At 45.0% G+C, this 10,304-nt stretch overlaps 1 protein-coding gene across 2 annotated transcripts; it reads left to right on the top strand.

Annotated features, from left to right (window-relative positions):
* The first annotated feature begins 318 nt into the window (after positions 1-318).
* TRIM14 (tripartite motif containing 14) lies at positions 319-9,965 on the top strand. Of its 2 annotated transcripts, XM_033084705.2 has the most exons (6): positions 319-638; positions 4,461-4,556; positions 5,420-5,653; positions 6,704-6,866; positions 7,935-8,027; positions 9,127-9,965. In XM_033084705.2, the coding sequence occupies exons 1-6, from the start codon at positions 471-473 to the stop codon at positions 9,660-9,662; spliced, it is 1,290 nt and encodes a 429-aa protein (XP_032940596.1). In that variant the 5' UTR covers positions 319-470; the 3' UTR covers positions 9,663-9,965. The 2 variants fall into 2 exon arrangements, with proteins under 2 accessions (XP_032940596.1, XP_032940597.1); XM_033084706.2 differs by lacking the exon at positions 7,935-8,027.
* Positions 9,966-10,304: the final 339 nt, after the last annotated feature.

Below are 10,304 nucleotides of genomic sequence, written 5' to 3' on the forward strand. Positions count from 1 at the left end.
CCACCAAAATGCTTGGGTTTTAAGTATCTTCCTATTTTTTCACATCTTGTATGTGTGTGAATACCCTGTATTACTTTTATTCACAGGAATAACAAAGCATATTAAAAAAACTAGTATGAATTTGGTTGAATGCAATGGCCAATGGAAGCGTGCAAACTCTGTAAGAACATGAGCACTCTATTTAGATTTCTATAAACTTTCAGAGGACAAAACTCCAATTGAAAAATAGGAAGTCACAACACATACCCTGAAAGACACCACGGCCACGGCTCGCCTGCCCGAAGCGCGGCACCGCTGCGCACACCCTCCACACGCCGGCCCCGCATCCGGCTCTCCCTGCCCCGCCTGCCCGGATCCGCCTCTTCCTGCACCTGCCGGCCCCGCATCCCTCTGTTCCTGAACTTGCCGGCCCCGCATCCTCCTCTTCCCTCACCTGCCGGCCCCGCATCCCTCCGTTCCGCAGGCTCCGGATGGCGCAGGAGGAGCGGGGCCCGCGTGTGTGCGGTGTCCATGCCGGGCGGCCCCTGGAGCTGTTCTGCGAGGACTGCGGGAGCTGCGTGTGCGCTCTGTGCCCGGCGCTGGGCGCGCACCGCGGGCACCGCGCCGCCCTGCTGCCGCACGCCGTGCGCCGCTCGCAGGTGAGTGCCCGGCGCCGCGGGAAACCAGCCGCCATCTCCCTGACCTGCTGTCTTCCCCGTTATCCCCTCGGTCCTGAAACTTGTGCCGCCGGGTTTCCTTCGGCTAGGGTGTGGTAGTGGCATCTGTGGGTATTAGTGCAGTGCCACAGTGCTAAGCCGATCTCCAGCCTTGCTTTGCTTGCCTTGTAAACGCTTTGTGGAATTCAAGGTTGGTAGGCTGTGTTGAGTAGCAGAACAAAGTTTCTGTTCTTTCTGTACTTCAACAAGTGCTTTGTAGAGCCCATACAGACAGGGTCAGCCTGACGCCACTGCACAAGGATATGGTTTGATTTGCGTATGAAAGGGAAAGAGTTAATCAGTCACACCCAAGCGTTCACAGAACAGGTGCATAAATCAAGGAACAAGGAGGAAATGGTGTTGACTGTGAGGTCATGTGCAGCAGCATTTTATCCTCAGACTTTGTATCAGACCTGGAATCAGAGGAGTGTGGCTGCCCCAGGGAATTTGTTTTCATTGCCAGGCTGAAAAAACCTTTGACCGAAACACAGATGCCCCAGGGGAAGGTGAAAGGTAATTTCTATTTACCCCCTGGCCCCATCATTGCAGCTGGCTAGACCACAGTGACTGCCCATGCACAGTTCTCAGATAACTCCTCTGGGGTGTTGTGGGTTAACCCCAGTAGGCAGCTAAGCACAACACAGCTGCCTGCTTATTCCCCTTCCCAGTGGGACACGGAAAGAGGAACATTAAAACCAAGAAAATTAATGGGTTGAGATAAAAATAAGTTTAATAAAAGAAGAAGTGGAGGAAAGAGAAAAAAAAATCAAAAGTGATGCAAAGGCAGACACTCACCAGACAGCTCAGTTCCTGAGCAGAAGACAGCTAACCTACCTAAATCCCCACTTCCAGTTTGCTGGACAAGATGTTATATGGTACAGATTACCTTCTTGATTAGTAGAGGTCATCTCCTGCTTGCATGCCCTCCTAGTTTTTCGTGCATGCATAGTATAGCCACACCTGAAACCCAGCACCACACAGGCTGCTATGAGGAAAATTAACTCCATCCCAGCCATGGCCAGCCCAGGAGTTCTTCCCTAAGATTTTTTTCTTCATCCCAGTGTAGTTGTCCACCAAATACCCTCAGGAAGCTTTGCAAGCTTGCCAACACTCCTGCCTGTGCTTTGTTTTACTTAGAGAACCTGCCAGGAGGCTTGCTGAGGCCTGCATACTCTGATGCTAAGCTTGGAAGACTTAAAATACTGTAACATAGAGGTTTGATGCCCAGAAGCTTCTTTTCTTTTTTTCTTTGTCTTTTTTTTTTCCCCCTCTACAATTTCAGGTTCTTCCACAGTCCTTGTATGATATTTTGGAGCAGTGTTACTAGGAGGTTTCCTACAGAAAACACTAGGAAGAAACAGTTCCTACGGAACTTCCTACTTGGAAGTTGACACAGATTGTGAGCTGGTACACAAGTAATGATAAACCTTTGGAGCATTTTGTTGCACTTTGTGTTAGAGAGCATTACAAGGGCAGAAGCCCATGCATTTAGGTTGCCACAAACAGCAGCACAGAGGTAAAACCATTTAAGACATCTAAGCAATGCACAGTACTGCACCTGCCTGCTGGTGTGCTTTCATCCCTCTTGCAGGTGGGAACTCACTATTGTGTTTGTGTTCCCTTCCTGGCAGGGCGGCAATGTGTGGATGATGCACGTACTGTGCAGTGTCAGCCTGATCTGAGGCAAAGTGCACAAATCTACAGACTGCTGCTTCCCTGGGGCTCTGATGGACAGAGGGAAGCGCATGTTGTTGATAAAGACTTGTCTCTGTGCCAAATCAGGAAGTGAGCGGGGTAGAAACTTGTACTCCATGTGACCCATCCCTAGGAGGTGTCTGCTGACATCTACTGGCTTAAGGCTGCAGAGATTTTAGGCACAAACCATCAGTAGTTTTAGCCTAAGAGATGGTATTTTGGCCAGTGATTTTGTTTGCTGTGAGCAGTTATTCCGTACAGCCCTTGTGGTGTGGCATCATCCAGGCAGCACATCTTGCACTGAGAATCTTCCACAGCTCTTTCAGCAAATCCTAGCTGTGAATGCTAAGAAGAGATGAGAACCAAGCAGCAAGGTCATCAGCAGCTTCATCCCTGGATCAGAGATTGTTTAAAATAATCAAAAAAGTTGTTCCCTGTGCTCCTGAATGCAGCACATGGGATCAGCATTCTTTGCACTTGATATGTGTCCTGTGAGCCTGACTGGAGCTCAGAGTGTCATCTCAGAAATCATTGCTTTCACAGTGTTTTCACTTGAATGAGTTAAAGCACCCAGGCAATCCCTTAAGGAAGGTTTTTGGAGTTGATTCCTCAGGGTGAGTGACACGGGTTGCTGACATGGTCTTCAATCTGTAGGGAGCAGCTCTTTCATGTACCTCCATAAAGAAAGTAATGCTTAACCAGAAATGCTTAGTATTTGCATATGGTCACTGCTGTGAATACACAAAGTGATGGGTGTTACTAGCAAAGAGGGAAGACTGAGTTTTGCTCAGTGGTTTTTGTCAGTCTCTGAGGAAGGGAATGAGGTCTGGCTGCAAAACAAACTGAGGAAGGCTGGTATCTGGTAGAGGTCATGAATCCTCTAGTGGTGTAGAACTCTTTCAGTTCTTCAGGGACAAGACTGGAAAATTGTGGCTGGAGTAAATAGCATGAGTGTCTTTCCCTACGCAAGAACACTTAGCTGGTTGCTTGAATGTACTTGTGCCAACGGCCTTCCACATGCAGAGTCTCTGGCTTTTGCTGGGAGCCCATTTTCTTCTGACTCTGTCAAAATCAAATGACGAACGCATGTGTTTTCTAAGGAGGCATGTCAGAAATAGAAACCATTGCTCATGAGGCAACACTTCATGCTCTTTTTGTCCATGCTGCAGAGTTTAAATGCTGTGCTGCCCTGGGGCTGTTGCAGTGAGCTGGTACATGTGCATGCAGGTGTTCTCAGCTGCAGAAGAGGATACTGATAGCAGCTACAGCTGGTGCTAGCTTTCCTGGTATTTACTGAGGGCCTGTTTTAGCACCAGTGCACTGAGGACATGGGGCAGCATTAACTGTATCCTGCACTTACTAATGAAAAAATGCATTATCAGGCACACCAAGACTGTTCATCCTGCTGGGCAGAGGGCAGACAATTTCAGAGGGCTGCAGGTGAGAAACTGGAGCAAGACATTACTTATGGACATTGATTATGCTGTGCTGGGCACACCCCAAGTGTCACAGAGACTGCAATTACCAACCATCCTGACACTATTAGCTGTTGCAGACATTCAGACTACAGCATCACTGTGGTGATGGGGGGGTATCTGATTGGTGATTTTTACAACAGCAAGCATCCTGATCATTCACTGGATTTTGATTCTAAATGGAGCCTTCCACTTATCCTCTAAATAATTAAAGTACTTAGCTGCCCTTCAGCTGCTAAATGCATTAGTCTTTAAATATGTAGCGCCAAAGATTTAAAGATGAAAATGATTTTTGCACTGTGGGTTTCCCTGTGCCTTAAGAAGGTGATGCTAATTTGCACAGCTGTCCAAACCTTACGAGTATAACCACTGGGTGAAATGCTGAAATCCTTATGGTTCATCACTATACTGGCCTTAATAAGCCTCATAAAAGGCCATTCATTTAAGAGTTGTACCTTCCAATTCAGAATACTCTATGGTTCTGTAACTGAGTATTTCAGTACCCCCCTATATGGAAATCAAGCTGGATAGTTGTCTCTGGTTTTTACAGATGTTGTTATGAAACAGTGCTTTATTTTGTTTCATTGTTGTATAGGAAGTCATGGAACTGCACTTGAAGAATCTAGAAGAGAGAAAAGAGCAAGAAGCTGGTAACAAAAGAAACATACAGCAGGCTGTAAATGATGTGAAGGTAAAGTGTGGTTTCGTTCTCCACTGGATGGTCATTTTCCAAGGGGAGACAGTTTGTTTTCTCTGTAGCTATTCAAAGACCCCGCCACCTACCGCTTCTCAGGAGAAAAGTGTATTCCCTGTATCCATCACAATATATTACACTATCCAAGAAAGGAAAGAGAAAAGACCTGGTCTTCATTCCTTGATGAGCTGAACATCTCTGGAAGACCAAGGGTGAAATTTTTGTGCAGAGGAATAGTAGGTAGCTGCCTATGTTATTCTTGCTTCACTTATATATCTTGCATTACACTGAACTGCATTATTGAATTTTCTGTATTCAGAGCTGAGTAAACACAAGAACAGTTCTGTTGATTCTGTCTTAAGAATGGGAATGTGTGCTAAGCTGCACTTCAGTTATAGAGTGTGAAATGGCTTCTGCTCTAAGGAGCATCTCTAAGAAGCTCTGTTACAGAAATATCAGTAAGAGCTTGAGGGGGCTTTAGAGACTTGGTCTGATGTCACCTTGTTTTGGAGGCTTTCTCTTCCTACCAGCTACTCATCTCTAGCTTGCTTTAAAAGCAGACTTGCTATTGAAGGACAAGGTCTGCTCCTTATTGTACTTGATACCCTGGTAATTCCAGCTGAAAACAGATTTTTCTACATAAATAGACATCTTGGAATCTTCCCTCAATCTTTTCCATCCAGACATCAGCAGGTAGATCATGTCTGCCTTCCCTTAAGGGGTAGAGACATGTTTGTGAAGAAATGGAGCAAATCAGTAAAATTCAACCAAAACTTAGCACTGGAAGTCTGAAAGAGAAGTGTCTGAAATGTTTATGGTCTGTTGAGCAGGGAGAAGATATTCTTCTGCTTCATCCATAGGCACATGCTGATATGATCAAACGGCAGCTGTCAGAAAAAATGACTGAGCTTCAGTTACTTCTTCGGGAAGAAGAGAGTTTGGCAAAAAACTTTGTTGATGAAAAGACTCAGCAAGCCCTGGGAGCACATGATCAGCATTTGAGGTCCTGCCAAGAACAGCTTGAAGTCCTAGACACCCTCACACATCAAATCAGACAAATACAACATGACAGTGATCCTATTCGTTTGCTGGAGGTGGTATTGTATGGTCTCTTTCTCTCTTACCCTGACAGTCCTTGGTAAATTTCTGTAGTTATGTCTTCTATAGATCCTTCAGTATGTAAGCAACATCCTTCTAACTGCTTTTTAATCTGCTTTGTGTTGGTGTTTTGGTGAATGAATTAGGTTCCTGATTTTTGAGCTATTAGGTATTTTTGCTATGACATTGATTTCAGGTCTGTATGAAATTCATGTTAATTTTAAGCATAGATGGAAAAGACAGATACATCTCTTTTAATCTGAAAAACCAATGCTGTATCAATTCTTTCCTTGTCCAGTGTAATAAGAAGATCTGATAAAAGGCAGCCCTCAGGAAATCTCAGGAGGGAAGTTAAAATGTGTAATTTCCTTAACTGCAAGAAATTCTAATCACCATAAGCAATAGCCATAACTTCACCGGAGGGGGCAATGCTTTTCTTTTTGCCTACAGATAAACATCAGTTTCTCTCTTCTAATGATTTTCACCTTCCTTGGGAAGAGTATGTTGCCATATGCTTATGCCCTGACACAAGCCAAAAGATGCCATTTCTTACAGGATGATGCCTCTGGTGCATTTTTGCATCCTTGCAATGTGTCAGACTTGAGTTTCCACTGCTGTGATATAGTCCTGCATTCTGCTGAGTGTGCTAGCAACACACCTCCACACAGGAGCTGCTCTTTGTGGTTTTGTGGAGATTTTCTTGTGGGGAGGTTGGATTTTATTCTTCAGATTGCTTTTAAAACTTAATGGTTTGATTTTGCCATTGCTGGAATTTCCCACAAAGGATCCTGGCCAGGCTAAACTAATTTCCATTCTGAAGGAATCTCTTTTAACCATGGCTGTTGGGTTCTGGCCTTGCCTGGCCACTGGCTCCACTGGCAGGAGGAGGTAATGGGCAGGCTAATGAGCTAAAAGGCAGGCTGAGCTCAACAAAGCTTGACTGTTATGGCCCATGGGTTTACCCAGGGATGGAGCTGTCCTTGCTCTGTGGTGTGTCGTTTCATGTCAGTGTCTGCTAATTGTAGCATTTGGTTTTCTGCCCTCAGAAGTACACAGAAATTGAGAAGGAAATTAAGGAATCCAGGCACCTGTTAGAAGAGTGGCACCCAATACCTCTCTCTTTTGACCACTTAATTAACCATTACAAACACTTCATCAGAGTTCTTCAGTCCATTCTAGACAAACCATTGGAAGCCCGGCTTAAAGAAGGTAACTGGGAGAGTACTCTGAGTACTGAGAGTACTCTTTTGCTTTCTTCTGCTCTCTTTGCAAATAGACTATACCTTTTAAGTAAGAACAGAACTTTTTACCAAATCATCTGGGGAAAAAACAGTGTTTCAGGCATAGGTACTCTTTTCTGACAGCTTGGGTGTAATGCTGCTGTAGCAGTGGTTGATTTAGGAATGTAAGAAGTTTCTCTTCCAACTCTGAAAATGATCTTTGGTTTGTCTGCTGCTTCCCCTGCCCCCTGCCCTCCCAGTTCTATCAGGTATTTCATGTAGTCCCTCACACCTAAAGAATGTATCTATTCTCTCAGCTACTTCCAATTGTGTATAAGTGCTCAGGTATTGGGGTCCCTCTAAAAATTGAAAGCTTCTAATTGATCTATCTGGTGATCTACCTCAGTCTGAAAAAAAAAAAATTGATGACTTTTGGTACTGTAGATCTGAGCTGACATGCTCAGTTTAGAAATTCTTCTGTCCTTGAGCTTTTATTTCATCCTTGAATGACCTTTGGCATTATTAAGGCAAGGAGTTTTTCCTAATGGGACTCAGAACCACAAAGCCTAAATAACTACGGGAAAATCCTGCTGCTCTTTGAGTGAGCAGGCAACGCTGGCCATCACATTTCACCCAGCTGCCTTTTAATCCATTATCAGAGGATTGCCACAGAAAAGACAGTAGCAGGTTGCTGGGGCACAAGGTCAGACCTGAACTGAAAGGCCACTGCAGTGGCAGGATGTGTGCAGGATTGCTAGAAAGCATCGTAGAGGTGCATTGCAACAAGCACCTGCAGCTATCTTCAGCTGCCTATTTTCTCTGATAAGGGCTACTTTTTAAGGAATCAGGTGTGATTACTTAGTGGTGTGCTCAATAGTGAATTTCCTTGGGAACACTAATCCAGCATCTCCATGCTACCCAAAGAGCATAATGCTGGAAGCATACAGAGTGAGTAGCTCCTCCCCAGAAAAAGTAACATAGTTTGTTCATGAAGTTGGAAAATGATAGTTGAAAAACTGGCAGGCTCCCTAAACTGTCCCTTTTCATCTTTGCCCAGATGTTTTCAGTAGCCTTAATCCCACTGCAAAGAAGGAGCCTGGGACAATGCTGAAAACCATGACTCCTATTGATCGGTTGCTTTTCTTAAAACGTAAGTATGAGTATACTAGAGTCCTAGAATCTCCTGAGCTGGAACGGACCCACAAAAATCACGAGAGTCCAACTCCTGGGCCTGCACAGGACCATGTGTCTGAGAGCGTTGTCCAAGTGCTTCTTGAGCTCTGTCAGGGCTGGTGCTGTGACCACTTCCCTGGGGAGCCTGGGGGCACTGGAAAGTAAACAAAACAAACACCCTCTGGGGAACCTTTTCCTAATATCCAACCTAAACTTTGCATGACAGAAATACAGGCCATTCCCTTGGTCCTGTCACTGTCACCACAGAGAAGAGATAAGCGCCTGCTCTTCCTGCTCCCCTCACAAGGAAATTGTAAACTGCAATGAGGTCTCCCCTCAGTCTCCTCCAGGCAGAACAGACCAAGGGATCGTAACTCTCTGTGCATGGCTTCTCCTTATCCCATCACTATCAGTGATCCAGATTAGAAACAAGCGGAGTCAGTGTTGGTGCCCTGCTGTGATTCCCTCAGCACACCTTTTGCAGTCCCAGTGTCCCCAGAGCTGTAGGCTCTGTGCCTCTGAATCCTGACTTTAACCCAAATGGCAGCTTGGTGCTGCGGCGGAGGTGCCCATCACACTGGTGGCCTAGGTTAGAAAGGTGCGGGAGCAGCAATGTTGGTTCACTGCTTTATGCACTTGGCATACATTTTCCAGCCCCAGTGTCCCTGCATCTGTAGGCTCTGTGGCTAGCTGAACCCCATCCCCACCTAACGCAGAGTCAGTAATGTTGGGGCCTTGCCTTGCTCAGACTGGAATGCCTTTTCCAGGCCCAGTGTCCATGGACCTGTGGGCTTTCTGGCTGAGCCCTAACCCTAAGCATAAAGCAACTCTGGTGCTGTGCCTGAGGTCCCTATCACCATGGTTGGCCCAGATGAAAGGTGTGGAGGCAGCAAATGTTAGTACCCTGCTGTGATCCCCTTGGCATGTCTTTTCCAGCCTGTGTTCCTGGGACTGCAGGCTTGCTGACTGTCCCAAGACACTGACAACTGTGGGCTCCATTGCAGGTATTTTGTAACTTGGACTTCTTCCAAGGGCCAAGAGAAATGTACTAAGTATGTTTATGGCTTTGACTGCAGATGCAAGGTCACCAACCTGGGAATATGACAGCATTCACCCGCGACTGAAATTGTCTGATGACCGTCTTGAAGTAAGCTGCAGCTGGAGGAAAATATTTTACCCCTGTGGTCCCCAGAGATTTGATAAATTATGGCAAGTGCTAAGCAGAGACGCATTCCTTTCTGGGAGCCATTACTGGGAAGTTGATTTACTTCATGCTGGAGCAGGATGGTGGATTGGCGCAGCCTACCCTACCATTGGCAGGAAAGGAGACTCTGAAGCCTGTCGACTGGGCTGGAATAGAGCATCTTGGTGCCTTAAGAAGTTTGACTTGGAATACTGGGCATTTCACAAGGGAGAGAGAATCCCCATTGTGATAGAAGATGATCCTGATTGCATTGGCATTTTTCTAGATTATGAAGCAGGCATCCTTTCATTCTACAACGTTAGCAATGGCATGGCTCATTTGCACACCTTCCGCTGCAAGTTCACAGAACCAGTTTATCCAGCTCTGAGACTCTGGGAAGGGTCCATTAGAACACGCAAACTAACGTAAGAAACAAAGCAAAATAGAGCCTGCTATTTCATGCTTTTTCTATTAATGTCACCTCAGCAATTATCCACATTAATTCATCTCTGTTGTATCAAAGTTGTAATTATGATGCTTTTAGAAGGTAATGTAAGTTCAGGAAAACCAACTGTGATTTTTAATGCTTTTTTTCCTTTTTTTAATGAAGGAAGGTGATCTGGCTTTTATAAATGATGTCGATGGACCATTCAAAGAGCCAATGTACTATTGTTGTATTTTTTTCAACTTGTAACAGTAAATTCAATAAAACCAACTGTATTTTTTAATGTATATATGTTTTTCAATGGTGGAAGATGATTTGACTTATAAATGGTGTTGCTGTACCACCTGAAGTGCTGTATATGGTATTTTTCAACTTGAAAAATGGAAGTCAGGTTGAAAGAAACACATTACAACTCAGACTGGAACCCGGACACTGACTTTTCGAAATTTTTTTAAATGAACTCCCTCCCTTCAGTGCAGCCTGGAGAAGCTGCAGTTATGTATGCCAACAGGTCTGGTTTGGTTCAAGCTTCAAGGTAATATACTGCATATTGTTATCACTGACAAGGTCAGATTTGGATATAAATGCACTAATTGAATTAGCTCATGTTTAAGTGTCATCTTGGA

This window comes from Catharus ustulatus, chromosome Z (assembly GCF_009819885.2).
Source record: "Catharus ustulatus isolate bCatUst1 chromosome Z, bCatUst1.pri.v2, whole genome shotgun sequence".
Taxonomy (NCBI): domain Eukaryota; kingdom Metazoa; phylum Chordata; class Aves; order Passeriformes; family Turdidae; genus Catharus; species Catharus ustulatus.

What these genes read in the sequence shown, in the direction of transcription:
- TRIM14 (XM_033084705.2), top strand. Translation starts at nt 471, where the DNA reads ATGGCGCAGGAGGAGCGGGGCCCGCGTGTGTGCGGTGTCCATGCCGGG. An exon ending in ACGCCGTGCGCCGCTCGCAG is followed by an intron (nt 639 to 4,460) that starts GTGAGTGCCCGG and finishes ATTGTTGTATAG; the next exon opens with GAAGTCATGGAACTGCACTT. An exon ending in TCGGTTGCTTTTCTTAAAAC is followed by an intron (nt 8,028 to 9,126) that starts GTAAGTATGAGT and finishes CTTTGACTGCAG; the next exon opens with ATGCAAGGTCACCAACCTGG.